General features: G+C 28.9%; 3 protein-coding genes across 3 annotated transcripts; 2 read left to right on the forward strand and 1 right to left on the reverse strand.

The window, feature by feature from the left end:
- The first annotated feature begins 804 nt into the window (after nucleotides 1-804).
- LOC107066431 (lysozyme c-1) lies at nucleotides 805-2255 on the forward strand. Its single transcript, XM_015321041.2, has one exon. It carries the CDS (start codon nucleotides 1124-1126, stop codon nucleotides 1601-1603), a length of 480 nt encoding a protein of 159 aa, XP_015176527.2. The 5' UTR covers nucleotides 805-1123; the 3' UTR covers nucleotides 1604-2255.
- An 8989-nt stretch (nucleotides 2256-11244) lies between these two features.
- On the forward strand, nucleotides 11245-17517 carry LOC107066473 (uncharacterized). The gene is made up of 2 exons (XM_015321124.2): nucleotides 11245-12484; nucleotides 13028-17517. The coding sequence occupies exons 1-2, from the start codon at nucleotides 12467-12469 to the stop codon at nucleotides 13523-13525; spliced, it is 516 nt and encodes a 171-aa protein (XP_015176610.1). The 5' UTR covers nucleotides 11245-12466; the 3' UTR covers nucleotides 13526-17517.
- Nucleotides 17518-17668: 151 nt separating this feature from the next.
- LOC107066357 (immediate early response 3-interacting protein 1) lies at nucleotides 17669-19097 on the reverse strand. Its single transcript, XM_015320901.2, has 3 exons — nucleotides 18910-19097; nucleotides 18560-18661; nucleotides 17669-18469 (listed from the first exon to the last, which is right to left on the reverse strand). The coding sequence occupies exons 1-3, from the start codon at nucleotides 18998-19000 to the stop codon at nucleotides 18414-18416; spliced, it is 249 nt and encodes an 82-aa protein (XP_015176387.1). The 5' UTR covers nucleotides 19001-19097; the 3' UTR covers nucleotides 17669-18413.
- Nucleotides 19098-19737: the final 640 nt, after the last annotated feature.

Below are 19737 nucleotides of genomic sequence, written 5' to 3' on the forward strand. Positions count from 1 at the left end.
AAAATAAAATAAAATGCAGTCTTATCTTAAAACTACTAAACGTGAAACGTCTCGTGCCTTAAGACCACCAAAAGAGGAAATTCCATGGTTATCAACATACCAATAATGAAGAAGATACCGAACCGCAGAGTAGAAGCGCGAGAAGACTCTCTAACTCTGACGAAGAGGATGTCCATCATAATGCGCTAATAATGCTTACCACCCTTCCTGGAGTAACACGCTTACCACACCCCCCCGGGTCCTTTGAACCCGAGTGAGAAAAATCGTTATAAAAAAAAATTATTGCATAGATTTACTTCAACATTTTTTTTCAGACTTCTTTAATACTTACTTAATAAGACTATATAGATATTATAGCATTAAATTAAATTTAAATATGTTTAAAAAAATGACCAAACATGAACAATTGATAAAAATGACTTGCAGTTGGCAAAAAAAAGGTCGTCTGAGTCCTTTGGACCAAGTGTGATAAGCAAAGGTTAATATTAAATTATTTCTATTCAATATTATTATACAATATTAATAATATTTCGTTATATTAATAAACAATCTTGTGAGATAGAAAGAGAAAGATTATCATAACAGTTAATACCTCATTAAAAATGTAAAATTAATTCTACCAACCGTTAAAACTCGATTTAATTACATATGTAAATCCTCGATCGAGAATTTTAATACATATTTATATTTAAATATATATATATATATATATATATATCATCTATTAATAGTTCGTATAGGATTTGTCAATTTTCCTCATCGTGTATGAAATACTTGGAAATAAAGTTTAAACTATTAAAGAAAAAAAGAAAAAAAGAAAAGAAAAAAAAACAAGAAAAAGAATCAGAGATAAGAAGTGTCAGAAGTAAGGAGAAACGGACAACCAATCATCATTCGTTCTATGTAATTACATTAAAAAGCTTATCGCTCAAGCTCGAGGTCAACTTCTATCGTTGTTAGTAGTAAAACGTCGTAGTGACATTCAAACTGGTAACATTTACGTCTGAATACCGGTCGCGGTGTGTGTTGTCTTTCAATAAAATAGAAATAAAAGATTAATTAGAGAAAAACGTCTCTAAATTTTTGTTAACAACAACAACAACAACAACAATAATATACAAAAATGATAAAAAAATCGCGAAGTAATATCAGGACGATTACAATCGTCTTATTATTATTATTATTATTATTATCATTTGAAACTTCAACAACAACGGCTAAAATTTTAAACGAATGCGAAGCCATGCGTGAATTACAACGTGGCGGTATTTCAAGAACATTCATAAGCAATTGGATTTGTTTAATGAAATACGAAAGTGGTATGGATACTAAACTTATCACTGGTCCAAAAGGTGCATCCAATTATTATTACGGTATATTTCAAATAAGCAGTGGAAAATGGTGTACACGTGGTCGCGTTGGTGGTATTTGTAACAAACGTTGCGAGGATTTTGCCAATGACGACATACAAGATGACATAATTTGCGCTAAAACCATTTCTAATATGGATGGATTTAAAGCTTGGAACGAATGGACGAAAAAATGCAAAAACAAACCATTACCAAATATTAGAAATTGTAACAGAAGACGATCCATTTCGTAAAACATGTAAATTATGATTTGTTTGTTTGTTTGTTTTTTTTCTTATGTAACGTATCAGATCAAAGGAAAGATTATCTAATTTTTCAACACTGTTGTTAATTACTGTATATGTATATATATATTATACATAATTAAATGTATTATATATGTTAGAAAGAGAGAGAGAGAGAGAGATGAAAAATATGAATTAGTTTTATAAAGAAAGATGTTTTTTTTTTCAAAATGATATTATTTTCAACAATATTGCAATTATACGTAAACAGTTGTATCTATTGTATTATATAAAAATTTTCCTCAATGTAATATTTCAAATATAAAGTGGCAATCGTGTTCTCTTATCTTTTTACAAAATGATAACGATCTTTTCTCTTTACATTTCACAATAATTATTCTTGGAAGATTGTTCTTTTGTTTGTTTTTTTTTTTCTTTTTATCTGAAAGTACGATGTTTGTCATTGGATTTATTCTACAATGATGTGTAATAACTTAATTTGTTAGATAATAATTTCAATATTATTTCGATTAAGTTTTACGATTTAATATTAACATTTGTAAATCTTTGTCTTTGTTTGTTTATTAATGAATATTTCTTATATAAATGATTTAATATAATCGAGAAATAATTTTATTTCTAATAAATGATTTAACATCTCGTTGGTAATTCCATTATTTTCCAGTTTCCTGCCAATAGTTGAAGATAAGAATGAATAAAATATACTAACTCTGTGTTGGTATGTACATTATGATTGATCGCACTTAGTATTATCAAAAGAAAATGTCAATATACGTATTCTGCACGTATTTTATGCAATTATCGATAATACTCGTTAATATTGATCATAAGAAATGAATTATAATCGATTAAGGGAAAATTTTCTAAATAAAAACAAACAAAAATGATGTAACAAGTGGATTCTAGAAAAAAAAAAAATCAGAAGGAAACTTAAGAGAGAATTTCAACGAATATTTTCATCTATTTCATCCTTTTTCCTCTTCTTTTTTCTTTTTTTTTTAAACTACGATACGAATGAGAGAAGTTTGGATAACAGTCTATTTAAATCGAAATTCTGGCACGTTCCCCATTTTTGTTTTTTCTTCTTTTTTTGCTTCGTCATTTACAAACTTTACATATCGCTTATAAACACGTTATGTAACACAATCATAAAACGTATTACCATCGTTCATAGTTCTCTACGTACGTGAGTATATATATATATATATATATATATATATATAACATTAGACAATTTATGCATTGTAAAATTGTTTCTATATATTTCATTCATTTACAAAGTGTACGATAATGTGAGTTTATATCATTTGGAGTGTGTTTAAAGAAAGAAGAAGAAAGGAACTAACATAAATGAAATCAGAAAGAAAATAAGAAGTTTATATTCTCGTCACAGTCGAGTTTGTAATTCTAATACTTAAGAAATTTCTAAACCATCTTAATTTCTTGCCAACTCGTCTACGACGTGTCTTAAAACGTTGCCACAATTCACGATTTACGTAATTATTGTACCAAATTCAATAGATTAACATTCACATTATTTCAAGAAAATGATTTATATAGGAGCATTCCAGGACAAGTCGATCACATTTGACGTGATTCAAGTAAATTAAAATCATATCGTTTTGAGATGTCTGTCACACACATCAATATTATAACTAAGTTTCGAGAAAATGAGACGAATGCAGAATATCAGGTGTAGAATTATTGTAAGATTTATTTGTTATAATATTATTATTATTAATTATTTTTTACGTTTTATTGACATATAATAAATAATATAATACCCAGTAAGAGCAAGTTCTCAATTTAAAGAAATGAGACGAGTTGCTTATAGTAACTAAACAAATTTCAGCGTGCACGAAATGCACGAAAACGTACCGTTGAACTCTGGAATCTTCCTTATTGTATTTTACTGCTTAATTTCACACTTTTTTCTTTATTTTGCAAATTTTTTATATTGTTAAACCAATATATAAAAAATACAGTCATCTAGACTAAGCAAAAAGCTATAATGAAGGTAAAATGAGATAATTTAAAATGAGAAATAAAACATGTAATCGTACCTAATTAATAATATAATAAAACATTATTTATACGTCAAAGAAAAGCTTACCTTCCTAAGAAACTATAGTTTATATATTAGAAATATAATTTCTATACAAAGTATAATAAGTACTAATTCTACTTAGTACTAGTATACTAGTACTTATCCTATACGTTATACTATACTACTACTTATTATACCAAGTTAGTAATACTTATAGTAACAAGTACTACTAGCACTACATAGTATACTAGTACTACTAGTTGAATTAGTAGTATACGCCTTATTACTACTTAGTACTAGTATACTAGTACTTATCCTATACGTTATACTATACTACTACTTACTATACCAAGTTAGTAATACTTATAGTAACAAGTACTACTAGCTCTACATAGTATACTAGTACTACTAGTTGAATTAGTAGTATACGCCTTATTACTACTTAGTACTAGTATACTAGTACTTATCCTATACGTTATACTATACTACTACTTACTATACCAAGTTAGTAATACTTATAGTAACAAGTACTACTAGCACTACATAGTATACTAGTACTACTAGTTGAATTAATAGTATACACGTTAAACGTTTCGCGTTAAGCATTTCATGTTAAGAATTCATCATTCATCATTCATCATTCATCATTCATCATTCATCATTCATTATTCATCATTAATCGAGCCTCGTAAAAGAATCTCGTAAACGAGCTTCGTAAAAGAGCCTCGTAAAAGTGTCTCGTAGACGAGCCTCGTAAACGACCCTCGCAAAAGAGCCTCGTAAACGAGCCTCGTAAGCGAGCCTTGTAAAAGAGCCTCGTAAAAGTGAAACTAAAGAAAAAAGTGTGAAATTAAGCAGTGAAACACGATAAGGAAGATTCCAGAGTTCAACGGAACGTTTTCGTGCATTTCGTGCACGCTCAGATTTGTTTAGTTACCATACATTTTTTAGTTACTATAAGCAACTCGTCTCATTTCTTCAAATTGAGAACTTGCTCTTACTGGGTATTATATTATTTATTATATGTCAATAAAACGTAAAAAATAATTAATAATAATAATATTATAACAAATAAATCTTACAATAATTCTACACCTGATATTCTGCATTCGTCTCATTTTCTCGAAACTTAGTTATAATATTGATGTGTGTGACAGACATCTCAAAACGATATGATTTTAATTTGCTTGAATCACGTCAAATGTGATCGACTTGTCCTAGAATGCTCCTATATAAATCATTTTCTTGAAATAATGTGAATGTTAATCTATTGAATTTGGTACAATAATTACGTAAATCGTAAATTGTGGCAACGTTTTAAAACACGTCGTAGACGAGTTGGCAAGAAATTAAGATGGTTTAGAAATTTCTAAAGTATTAGAATTACAAAGTCGACCGTGACGAGAATATAAACTTGTTTTTTTCTTTCTGATTTCATTTATGTTAGTTCTTTTCTTCTTCTTTCTTTAAACACACTCCAAATGATATAAACTCACATCATTGTACACTTTGTAAATGAATAAAATATATATGGAAAGAAGAAATTTGTAATGCACGAATTATCCGATATGTTTTGTTTTATCTACTAATTTATACAGATATTATAAAATAGGTCAGAGATTAATATAGAAGATAAATATTAAACAACATTTGATGAATGATATAAATTGATATAAGAAAAGAAAAATAGAACTTAATATTGTTACTAGGAGAGAAAAAAAAACACACACACACACACACATACACTCACACGCAAAAAGTATTCTCATTAAAATCTGTAATTAGGTTAAAAAACATAGAAAACACTATCATCTTTCGAAACAAACATTCTCTGTTAGTTGTACGAAGAGGAGATGTATGTTTGGTAGTTCGTAGGTATATATTATATACAACAGAGTTGCAAACACAGACGCCTTTCACTACCGGAAGTGAACAGTTGAGAGACAAACGCGTGAGAGCGACCCAGGTCATCACCCCCTTTTCTAGAATCATTAAATAAAAACGATGATTCTCATTCACTAATGTAAATTGATACCATATATATATATATATATATATATAAATTACCTTACATTAGTATCGATTGATTATTTATTAGAAATACACGATTGGTATAATGAATTAAGCATTAGTTTTTTTATTACAGTCATTTATTCGAGAGATAAATGACAAATAAAGGTCTAATATTCTAATTAGATTTAACGACACATCATTTGTTGAAAATTGATAGAGATCTATGTAAAATATGTTTTATATGAATCTATATTAAAAATCTAATAAAATTAAGTGTAAAAAATTAAAAAAAAAAAAAAAAAATGTTGAAAATTCAATGTTACCTGTAATACATTGATTTAACAAATTGTAGATCTTATGTTTTTTTTTTTCATTTATAATTCAAAAAAAAAAAATACATTTCAAAAGTATTCTTTCAAAATGATAATCTATACAAAAAAAAAAACAAAAAAAAAGAAAAAAATAATGAACAAGTTACGTACAAAATGTCCAAATAAAAATGTAAGCATTTATCGAGATCTTAAAAAAACTTTAGAACTTTCACCTTTTGCCAGCTGAAAAAGAAACGAGTAAAAATACTTAATAATAATAATAATAATAATAATAATAATAATAATAATAATAATAATAATAATATTAATAAAAAATTATTTAATTCTTTAAAGAAATTATTTTATTATTACATATTATTTATATATTACCAAATTATTTAAAAAATATTATAAATTTGAAAAATATTAAAAAATGGCTTTTAAATCCTATTCTATATATACATAATAAATAAATATAATATAATATTAATATAGAATCATCTTTTATAATATACCGATTAGCCTAATCTACTAACACATTGGTATGCGAGCTTTTACTTAGTCAGAGGAAGAAGGAAGCAATAAAAGGTAATGGTGGCGGCTGATATTCCGGAAAGATGATAATGTTAGGTGAAATTCGAACGTATAGTAATATCAGTGACCTCCGGAAAGGTCGCATCTCCGCATCCTCTCGAAGAAAGTGAACTGATGAGAAACGTGAAGGTAACAGGTAGATCTCGGTCACTGTTGCTCTCGTGACGATCAAAGCTCGTTTACCATAAAGGAAGATACCTCTCTTCCGTTAAACAGAGAGAAAGAATATTCTCACGAAAGTTTCTTAATCGAACTACGAACTACATAGTAGTAACTAACCTAACAATACAACTAACTAACTAAATAACTAACTAACTAATCTAAAGAAATCAAATATAAATGATTATTGTCTAGCATCGATTAAAAAAGAAAGTAGGTAACATCATTGTAATCATTTAATCGATTAATTTTTCTATTATTATAGATTTCACTTATTGTTAACACGTTCACATAGGTGCGTACCACCGGTGGCCCGCGCTAGACTGTCCCATCGGGCGGCGTGTACCACCGGTGGCTCGCGCTAGACTGTCCCATCGGGCGGCGCGTACCACCGGTGGTCCACCTTGGTCCAAGTTTGAACAAGCAAAAATCACGCGCCGTGTATACTCGTCGTCGATAAATTGGGGAGGGGGAAGGCCGATTTTGTCTATTGACGTGTATACTTGTCATGTATAAGTGGGGACGATTTTGTCTATTGACGTGTATACTCGTCGTCGATAAGTAGAGAGGGGGGAGGGAGGGAGGGGGGGCGGACGATTTTGTCTATTGACGAGTAGTAACTCCATCATTGCTCCATTCTGTCAATACTCAAACGAAGGTGCCACAGGTTAACTGGTTAATTGAAAAAAAAAGAAAAAAATAATTAAAAAAAAAAAAAAAAAATGAAAGCTTCGATAAACCTAAGATCGGTTTTATTTAAATGTAATTTTTGTTTTTTTTAATGCAAAATTAATATAATCGATTAATATATAGAAATTAATATAAAAAAATAAAAAGATACTTTGTCAATTGAAATATCATTTCCAATAGGCCTATTTAATAAAACTCAAATTGTCGATGTGATTGTGTAATTTTCTTGAACATAGTAAACCACTCTTCTATTATACACTGTATCAATATATATATATATATATATATATATATATATATATATATATATATATATATATATATAGATACGTAAGAAATGTAATAAAATATCGTTCGCACGAAGGAAGTACGAAGCATCGCATCGATACGATATGCTAGCCAACGTGCGAGCAACCGAATGAGTTTTGAAACGGAAAAGAAAGTGTTGAGGAGATTTGAAACGGTGCCGAGATTATTAGGAGGTGGGGAATGGAATGGTATGGAATAATGTTGTTCACCCCCCTCCCGAACCCTCTTCCTACCCCTCCCCCACCATGCAACTTAAATATCGTAACGTTACCATTTTCTTAACTTTTCATTACGTTAACGTAACTATCTTCCTTATATTAATCATAAAAGTTTATTTTAATCGATCATCATTATAAATCACAATTTATATCACAATTTAAATCACTATATATATATATATATATATGTGTGTGTGTGTGTGTGTGTGTGTGTGTGTATATGTATAGTTTATGTTTTATTCGTATCATTGTTATTTCTCATTTAAAACTAACATAGAGAAACTACTACGTGCGATCTTCTGTCTAATAGCCGGTTTCTAATGCGAGTTATTCTGCGACATGCAGAGGTTGTTAAACGATTGCTTAATCGTAAAAAGGAATTTCTTGAATAATCCATTTTGTTTTTTTTTTTTTTTTTGTTCACATTCACGTGTTTTGTTCATCTTTAGAAATTTCTTATAATATTCGACATTGTGATCGTGAAAATGATATATATACGTATATACGATAAATACATACTCATAAAAAAAAAATTAGATTGTATTTATTGAATTATTAAAAAAAAAAAAAAAAAAAAAAAAAATAATAATTACGATAATTTTATTGCATTAGACAGAGTAATGTAGAATTTGTAGATAATAATGTATGTTAAATAAAAATGTCGAATTTATCTAATCGTAAATATTTATCTTGTTCGTGTAAATTCACATTAGTATGTTAATACGATAGACGAGACATTGTATTATAAATGGCATATACACACTGTAAAGAATTTTTACAAATCTTTAGTGTCGTCTCTTATATGCCACTGTAAAAAGATCTTTTACTAGAAATCGTAAATACGAGTCTCAACATTGGTAATTAAAGTTTTTCCTCAAACATTGACCAATGATACACACAGTTAAATAGTTCTTAATTGATACAAAATACTTTCTTATTAATTAATAATCTACAATTATATATATATATATATTATATATAAAAAAAAAAGAAAAAAAAACAACAATTTGTAATACTCTGACAGAAATGTTCGATTCATAACGCATCACCTTGTGTATCTTCCCTTTCACCTTTCACTCTGTTGAGTTTAACGTTTGGTTCTTAACGTATTAGATATTTCTCATCATCATTTTTATTTTATCAAAAATATATATATATATATGTATATATTCCAATACTAATAGAGACAAACTTATTTATTAATTTAATTAATTCAATTATGTATCATTTTTAAACAACCAAACTTATTATGAACATTAATTTAAATACAAGAATTTTAATCATCCAAATGATATCTTGAATAAATATATTTCTAAGGAAATTTTATTAAATATATAGATATAGATATATAAAATAATAAAATTAATATTGGGTTGTTTGGAAAGAAATTTCATTTTTTATTGACACAATAATGGCATTGATTCCACCCTTGCAAATGACAACACGTGAGAAAATGTCTTCATTTTTATTAAAGAAAAACAAAATTTTCGGACAACCGAATATAAAATTATATTATTATTATATATATTATATATTTAATTATATAATATAATATATATTATATTATATATATTATATATATAATAATATATTAATTATATATAATAATATAATTATATATTATATAGAAATAAATTATATATAATTTATTTATATATAAAAAAAAATTTATATATTAATATTATATAATAATATATATATATAATTAATATTTTATATATATTTATAATTAATAATTAATAATTTATAATTATTATAATAATTATAAATAAAATTATATATATAATTATTAAATAATAATATTAAATAATTTACATTTAATAATTAAATTACATTCTATTGGATTGAAATAATATATATATATAGATAAAAATTAATATATAAAACATTTTTAAAAATTTCCTACAAAATATATATATATATATATGTTCTAATAAAAAAAAAAAAAAGGTAAAAGGTATATATATACGAGATACTTCTCACGCATTATTACATCCTACATCCGGTAGGAAAGATTTCGCAGGATCAAAGAAAAACCTACGACTACCAAAGAAAAGATAAAGATAGACAGATAGAAAGAGAAAACGAAAAAGAAAGAGAAAGAGAGAGAGAGAGAGAGAGGAGGAAGAAGAAGAAGATGATACGAGCACAAGAAGAAGCTTATGGTCGAGCGAAAGTGAAGCCTCGAGCGCATGAATCCCCTTCCTTCCCCCGACCTTCTTTCCGCAACCCCGTAACGCGTCAGTATTCGAGAAACTCAGATACAAACACACATGGCACCTTCTTGGATAGCTTGAAGGCAGTTCGGAGTTTCCCGAGGCATTTGCTTCGTTAAAGTGCTTGTCACTGAAGATAGAAATCCAAATTTCCTGACGTTTATATATATATATATATATATATAGTCAAACATTTGTCTTCTTTATTTTTTTGTAAAAGAAAGGATCATGATTTAATAAAAAGAAAGGAACGTATCTAAAAAGTCCAAAACAAAACAAATAAAATAAAATAAAATTAAAAAAAATTTAAAAGAAATTGCAAATTATTAAACGTTCGTTTGCAACCGCTACTTTTATTATTTTTTTTATTTTGTTTTTTTTTTTTTTTTACTTATCTTTTTTATAGGACGTCGTCGACACGTGAAAGCGATCGTATAAAATTTCGTGAGTCCTTTCGAGGTCACACACATTTAAACCACTTACATATATACATACATACATACATATGTAATACTTATGAACTAAGGATAAAAGTGTGCGATTTGAGTATACAAAATTGGGCCACGGTAGATTATGAGGAATAAAAAGAGATAGATAAAAATAAAATGAGGGAAAAGAATACGGAATGTGAAAGACGAGTGGAGGAGGAGGAAGAGGAGGAAGTGAAGGAGGAGGAGGAGGGGAGAGGGAGGGAAAGAGAGAAAACAAAATTTAAAACAAACCGAAAAAAAAAAATTTTTAAAAGCAAATAAAACAACAACAACAACGAACTATGAGTAGTCAAAAGTGTTACGAGAATTGGGTCAAAGGTTCATTTGTTTGAATAAATTAATTTCTCGTGTAAGATTGAATGTTCTTGTTCTTCGTTTAATTGAATTATCATCATCATCATCATCATCATCATCATCATCATTGATACGATTAATCTAATCATATTTTATTAATATGATATCAAATGATTGTTTTTTTTTTTATATATGAAACAAATTATAAAATATAAGAAAAAATATTATAATTAATTATAATTAATTCTACAAAATTAATTAATTAATAATAACTTAATTATATTATTTATAATTAATTATAAATAAAAAACACACTCACACGTACTCGTAATAATAATTTTTTGTTTTTGTTTAAATAACAAATAGTTGAATCATCATCATCATCATCATCATTACATTTCGTTTCGTTTTTAGTCGCAATGACGTTGTTTGCATTCAATCCAATATCTCAAAAATCATACACGAATTCTAGACAGGTTAAAACATATGTCGTATGTGTCGTATGTGCAAGGATTCTTAAAAAAAAAAAAAAAAAAAAAAAATAAAGGAAAAAAAAATACAGTTTTACCATGTCCACTTTGTCCACTTGTAATAGGTATTCACAAAACGTTTTTACATAAGGCATTATTGCAGTATCAAATTCTTTCGAAATCATTGAAGACTCTCGGCAAATAACGTGAGATTTGTTGCGTAAACAACCCATAGGTTGGGATGATGGTTTTTACCCGAAAAAAAGAAAAAAAAGAACATTTCATTTATAATTATTATTTAATATAAATCTTAATTAAATTAATTTGATTTTTTTCCTGAAACAATTTTGACATTAGTTGATACAAATCCGACAAATAACAACACTTGAAATTGTTGAAAGTTTAAATTGAACAAAATCAACTGTTTATGCCCACCTGAAAGGCCTAGGTTCAATTTCAAAGCAATAATTGTCTTGATTTTCAAAAAAGAAACGAAATTACTTTCTGGACAATCCAATAATATCGTTTGACGATTAACATTTAAACTGAATGTAGATTAAAATGATAGATTTAGGTAAATGTTTCACAAATATTCTAATAGAGTATTGGGTCTACTGAGTCTAGGTCTAGGACGCAACTTGTAACTAGTACTTAACTATACACGATGAAGACAGACTAAATTTCACAATATTCCAACCATCTACCAAATCTCGTTTAAGTATACCTCTAGATGGAGATTCTAGGATCAATCTTCTACTAACAAACTACTGTAATACAAAGTTTACATATATATATATATATATGTGTGTGTGTGTGTGTATAAAAGTGAGACAGAGTATCGGTATGAGGAGGAGGAGGAGGAGGAGGAGAGAAAGAGGATGACCAGAGAATCGTCTCACCGTTGAATTACTCTCACCCGAGAGGCCCCGTCTCTTCTTCGTGGGGGCCTTACATATCCCCCTGCTTCTCCTGGGAGTATAAAGGACCCTGTTCTACCATCCACGGAGTCACAGAACCAAGCGGCATCGTAGAAGCCGGCATGAATCCCTTGATCGCGGTAAGCAGATTCATTTTTGACATTAAGGAATAAAATATTGAAGGGTTAAGGGAGAGGGGTGAAATTAAAATGAGATATAGAATGTGTCAAAGATACTAATACTAATCAAAATATTCGCGAGATTTGGTGTATGTATTTTTGTTAAAAGTGAAAGGATATTTACAATTAATTCTTTCTATTTATCGAATTTCTATCCAATTTAACTATTTATCTTTTGTAAAATTGATTTTACCATCCAAAAAAAGGAAAATCGAAAAAACAAAAAAGTTCTTAAACGAGATTACCTTCTTGGGAGAATTGCATCGGTATTCCAACGTTTCTTGAAAGTTGTTTCGACATAAATTACAAGATGGTCGTTTACATTGGCCTATCGATCTGTTCAACGCAATCGTTTGCAATATTACGTGACTCTAGTATCAAATTTAATCAAAGATAGTTGTGCACAGCATAAATTAGAACGTAGATTATTGAGAAATCGTTCGTAAAATATTGTCCTTTTTAAGATTGTTGTTTTAGTTTATTTTTGTTTTTCATTTGTTTCAGTGTATGGTTATTGGTTTGGCAGGGTTCGCCCTGGCTGAACCACCAGTCTCTTCCGGCTACAGTTACAGTAGACCAGGCGGGGGTGGTGGTGGAGGAGGTTATTCTTTAGGAGGAGGAGGTGGATACACTCAGGTATCCACTGGTTATCAAACTAGCGAGGGTGCATCTGTTGATGGGGCTCTTCTCGAACAAATCCGTCAGATTCTTCTCAAAGAGGAATTGCAAGCACAACAGACTGGAGGATTCGGTGGTGGAGGATATGCACCAAGCTCGAGTTATGGTGCTCCATCACCGCAATATGGAGTACCTAGTTCAAGCTATGGTGTACCCAGTTACCAAACCCGCGTCGTAGGCATTGATCTCGAAGGTATCAGGCAAGCCATCCAAGTAGCCCAATTCAATCAAGTTACCCAAGGCGCTGGTGGATATCCAAGTGGTCCTAGTGTAAGTTATGGAGCACCCAGCAGGCCAAGCGGTAGCTACGGTGCACCCTTCTAAAGCGGTCGTCGCCAATAAAAAACAAGGAAGGGAGAGAGAGAGAGAGAGAGAGCAGGATAACAAAGACGACTATCTTTCGAGCCAATAATTTAAGAACAAACGTAACGTCGTCCATCAACATCTTTCAAATAATACACCATTCAATGATAATGACATTCAAAAGAGGTTCAAGACAAATTCGAGAATGGGAATCAAGGAATCTCGCAACATCGTTGATCAAGGAAGAATCCTTCCTTCCTTCATTTTGAAACGCTCGGAAGATTGTCGTACGATGGGAAAGCGCTCGGTCGTCATTAATTATATTAAAGAAGTAATCGTCATAAGAAGATCAGGGATCTTATCGTCGTCGTCATAGAACAACTCAAATATCTTCGCGAATATTACGTAATAATAACGCGCGCGCATTATTTTTGATTTAGGTAAAAATCTAAATGAAAATCGTACATATATATATATACATATATACATATATGTATACGTCGTCAATACGAAATAGAACTACGAGAATACGATAGATAATAGTAGTTAGAAGCAAATCGACAAAATCAAAAGATTATCTACGATTTTATCTCGTCGAAGATCGTAGATGTCGCAGCTTTAAAATGAGTCAATAACAAGAATTTAAAGAAAAATGAAAGAACTATAATTAATTTAGGAAAAGAAAGAAAACAAAAAATCAACAACAACAACAACAACACTTAACTAACTTAACGAGAGACTCAACACCAGATGAGGTGTTACGATTCGCCACACCAAAACACCATACATTTGTTGTCGTATTTAAACGAAAAAAAAAAAAAAAAAATGAAACAACGGGTGAGGAGAAGACCAGTAACAAAATATAATAAAACGAATGAAAAACGCACATCATCGTCGTGTGTGCATTGGATATATCTAAGGACTTGACTGTAAAAAGAGTCCTTGGTATATAATCATAAAGTGAACAGAAGAAGTAAGAGTAAAGGGCCAGAATTAGCCGAAACCGAAGACGTGATTGGCGCACAAATTGCGCCCTGTAAATACAATTTTTTTTTTTTTATATTTACTCCTTAAAAAATCGAAGTGTCCGTGACGCAACTCAATGACGAACCCTCTTTCGGATATTTCGTTATTCAAAAAAAGAAAATAATGTAATAAGATAAAAACAACAAATGAAAGGGACCACCGAGATTATGAGATCTCGAATAGGATCTCCCTGATCATTATTGTATTATCTTAACAACAACAACAACAACAACAAAAATGAAAATCTCGTTAATTGGATTATATAAAGAAAGAAAGAAAAAAAGAAAAAAAAACGAAATACCGAAATACAGGAAAGATCATTTGACGTGCGACACGGTCCTTTTATCGAGCAACTCGTATCACACGAAGCCACGAATACACACTATTTTTCTACGTTTTTAAATGCTATTCTTTAACCACGCATTTTTGTACTTGTATAAAGGCTTTTTTATAGAAAAAAATAAAAAAACGTCGCCACCGTTAAAAAAGAATTATTTATTCTCTCTCTCTCTCTCTCTCTGTTGTTACGTAAAACTAACGAATATAAACCACCCCCCTCTCTCTCCCCTATATCTCATCCGTTCACCACATTCACATTTGAGAAGCAACCAAGAGACAGGTTTCTTCTCTCTCTCTCTCTCTCTCTCCTTAATTTAAAATCAACAACATCGCAAGGAACGTTTATTCCTAGTTTGCAATCTTCGATAGCATCGGATGCGTTTACGCATGTTTCTCTTCGATTTATGAACCTCTTTGGCTTGTTTTTTTTTTTTTTTTTTTTTTTTTTTTATACAATGTAACCCGGCCTTTCTCCTTTCACTTCAGAAACGTTCGTATACGAATAAGAGTCTCATCTCATCTCTCTCTCTCTCTCTCTCTCTCTCTCTCTCTCTTTCTCTTTCTCTTTCTCTCATCATGACGTAAATTCTTGCGCGATGAAGCTCGTTGGGATTGGAAAGTGGATGAGTTCTCGAACGAATATATCCTGCGGCTAATAATGCAGAATTATAGAGAACCAAGGGAAGGTGAAACAGAAGGAGGAGGAAGAGGAGAAGGAGAAGGAGGAGGAGGAGGAGGATGAAAAAGAGAAGGAGAAGGACGTCCGTGTTATATTCGCTTTCTTCCTTATTTGTAATGTGCTACTTTGCCGACAACTTTTGCCACGAGCAAAAAGGATCGGACCATCGAAGAAATAAGAAACACTTTTTGATGAGGTAGTCCAGGTAGAACCAGCTCAACGATGCTATCTAACGTAATGACCATAGTCATTTCATCACTCCTTAGATCAAATTACGTCATTGGGTTTTTTTTTTTGTTTTTTTCTTTTTTGTTATACTCTCCAGACACACGCAGGATACAATGGATTTACACACAATTGAAATTAAACGTTGTTAACGTATAAGACGGTTTAGTTTTATCCTTTAATTGGAAGTTTATATTATAGGTCAATTAATAAATGCTTATTGAAAGGACAAAGAAAAAGAGAAAACGATATGTTGTATATATTTTCCTTATTTCTAATGCGCATCTCACTCTCTCTCTCTCTCTCTCTCACTCTCTTTCTCTATTTTTAACCTTCTTACTAAAGAGTGAAAGCTCTTCCTGCCTTTTCACAGACTCAACACTACCTAGCTAAGAAATCTTTTTTAAATATCTGCTCTAAACAAGAAATACGTATATATTTATCCTGTTACGTATATACAGTGAGAGTGTCCCTTAAAAATACGTACACCGTTACGATTACTACATTGTTTTTCTTTTTTTTTCCTTTTGGAAAGTATTAATATAATTTGTTATATTGAATGAATAAACAACAACAACAACAAAAAAAAGAAAGATAATGCAGACACTGTAAAAACTTTATCACATCGATGGGCTAATTTCAATATTTTTACAGTACTTTTTGATTTATTTAATTAACCATTCGAGTGGTGAATACTTTGAACTAAAATGTTTTGTAGGAACGGAATAATTTATTATTAACTACATTCTAATAATATATTATATTTAATAATTAGCGTTTTTGTTTTTGAGAATATAATTTAATTAATTAATATAAACATTACAATATTATTTTACATTAATATTAACAAACCTTCCTTTTCGAGATTCATCTTACAACTGGCATGTTGACCTCTATCAAAATTCTTCCCCCAAACCTTTACTAACTCTTCAACCATTTCTTACCATTCTCAACCCTTCTCTGACCTACATTCCCCTACACTTTTATGGACCACTCCTCACCTCAAATTTTCCCCTTAAACCACCCTTTACCTAAAAATGACCATTTTTGAACTATATTAATATTAGGTCGAGTCATAAGTAACTTTCGATGCGAACGAATTACCTTATACCGCTGTCTGTTAGAATCTTATCGAACTAACAGAGATAATCATGACTCTTTGTTAATAAACAAATAATTTGATTATAAATTGAAATATAAACTATCCTATCTTTCAAATTGGATGAAACTGCACACAGTGTGCAAAATTTGATTAAAATCGATTCAGTAGTTTAGGAGTCCATTGCGAACAAACAACGTGACACGTAATTTATATATATATTAAAATTAGGTCGAGTCATAAGTAACTTTCGATGCGGCTATGTAGAATCTATTTTTCGTATTTACTTACTATAAGTCACCGAAACAAACGGATTTTCGATATCACTGTATAGATGAGGATTCAGTTAATCTTCTGTTAACTTTCTTTATACAGTCAATGTTACATTTAACCGTTTTTTCTTAACCACTGAAATGGATAGTAAAAAGTGCATATTCGACATGTAATGCTTTAGAAATTGAAACAAGGCAATAGCACTAAAGTGGCAACTGAAAAAATATACAGCGTATACAGTGCAGGACTGATAACTGATAGAACAGTCAGAAATTGGTTCGTAAAATTCCGTTCTGGTGATACGATCTTAAAAGATGAACCAAGTGCAGGACGTATTTCCGACTTTGATGAACCTTTTAAAGATAATATTAGAGCAAAATCTAATAGATACGTTGAACAATTGCGAAGAGTGCAAAAAAAGGTGTCTTGCACTTATCAGTCGCAGAAACGCCATTTTTAGTCTCATAAAAAACGGAAGTTATTTATGACTCGACCTAATAATAATATTATATATATAACTCAATCATTATTAACATGTTTATTTTATTTAAATATAATAACTATAGCAACATATCTTTATTGTGTGTGTGTGGAATATTTGAAAGATACAATTTTAAAGTTTTACGAAATATTGATATGCTTTACTTTACATATATACATTAATCGACATACTTAAAAAAGTGAAAGGAGGTCTCACGTATCCGGCTATCGTCCAGTTTCAAAGATTCTCCCACGGTACACTGAGAAATATCTGACTGATCTAATTTATCTTGTACTTTATGGTATATACAGAATACAGAAGTATAATTTAATTATATGAAATATGAATGGGGACATTTGTTGTTTATTTGATAGTAGAATATGTTGTAAAATTTTGGAATATATTTAACTTGGTATTAATTTAATTATATGAAGTATGAATGGACATTTGTTGTTTATTTGATAGTAGAATATGTTATAAAATTTTGAAATATATTTAGCTTGATTTATACTGACAAAATTTATACAATCTGATCTTTCATTATAGTTGACATTTCTTTTCTTTTTGTCTATTTCCTCGAAATTATTTTAATACATTACAATGTTTCTGTCCATTATGATTATAATGTACAAAATTTTATATTAGTGTAAAAAAAGATTTAAAAAGAAAAAAAAATACTTCATTAAATTATACCAACAATTATGGTAATTAATTTTTCATTTGACATTATAGTTAAAATATATATATATATATATATATATATATATATATAAATAACTTTTTTTTTTCAACCGAGAACCATTTTCACAATTATTGTTAAAATATTTAGACCTATTAATGGAACTGAAAAGAAAATAAAACAAATGTACACATGTATATTAATTATTATTCAAATAATTATCCGATATTCTGTATAAAATAATAAAAGTGTACCTTTTGCAACTGTTCTTACAGATTTAATAAGATTTAACATCTGTGATTTAGCTGTAGGTGGTTCACCAAATCCTTGTATATTTTGCCATGATGCCCATCCAACTATAATAACAAATACCGATATAATATGTGTATATTTGCAAATTGTATGTAATAATGAAATAGGTTAGAATATATATATATAATCTATTAAACTTATATATTTACTCGTATATATTTAATAATTATTATTTTTGTACTCTTGCTACAACATATATATACTTAAAATTTAACTATAATGACATTTATGGTGTCATAACAAAACTAACCTAGCCTAACCTATAAAATAGAATATGACAAAGTTTACTCACTTTTAACGAGAAATCTTTCTTCGTTTAATACACAAATAGCATTTAAACATAATAAAGTAGCTTCGTAAAGTGACCACAAAGTAAAAGCCATTTTTATTGATTTATTGGAATGATTGTTTTTAAAAAATATACTTAGCTCTAATATTGTACACAGATAAAACGTGTAATGCAATGTAATATATACATATGCACACATATGTATCTGTATTCATAGTAGTCTTTGTCATTTCTTTCATTAATTTAAAAAAATCAATAAACAATCCAATTTGTATATTGTTTATTATTAATTACTTGAAATATTATTAATTATAATGTAAATATTAATCACAATTTAGTTTTATCATAAAATTATATATACATATATATATATAAAATGATGATGAAAAATATAATTATTAAAAAACAAAGGATAATACAAATTGGAATTGTAATAATTGATAGAATCATACACCAATAATAATTACAAATAAAATATAATAAAATTATTCATTAATAGGGATAATAAAAGTATTTTTTGTTTTAAACTAACATATAAAGCAAATTCCTTTTAGTTGAGTAAAATACGTAGTTCATATTTAATAATATTGAATAAATATATATATATATATATCTGTACAACACACTTACAGATATATAACATGTATACATTTATAAGTTTACAATATCATAAATTTATATATACACAATATACTACATTACTCACATAAAATATTATTTAAAAAATATTTGATAATGTGGTTAATACATAAAATACATCTATTATATTTATCTTCTAAATTTAATTTGTCATGTTTAATATACATGTAATGTATACATGATTGTAAAGAA

The sequence above is a fragment of the Polistes dominula genome, unplaced genomic scaffold (genome assembly GCF_049000335.1).
Source record: "Polistes dominula isolate Pdom_NZ unplaced genomic scaffold, Pdom_raw_medaka contig_29, whole genome shotgun sequence".
NCBI classification, from domain to species: Eukaryota; Metazoa; Arthropoda; class Insecta; order Hymenoptera; family Vespidae; genus Polistes; species Polistes dominula.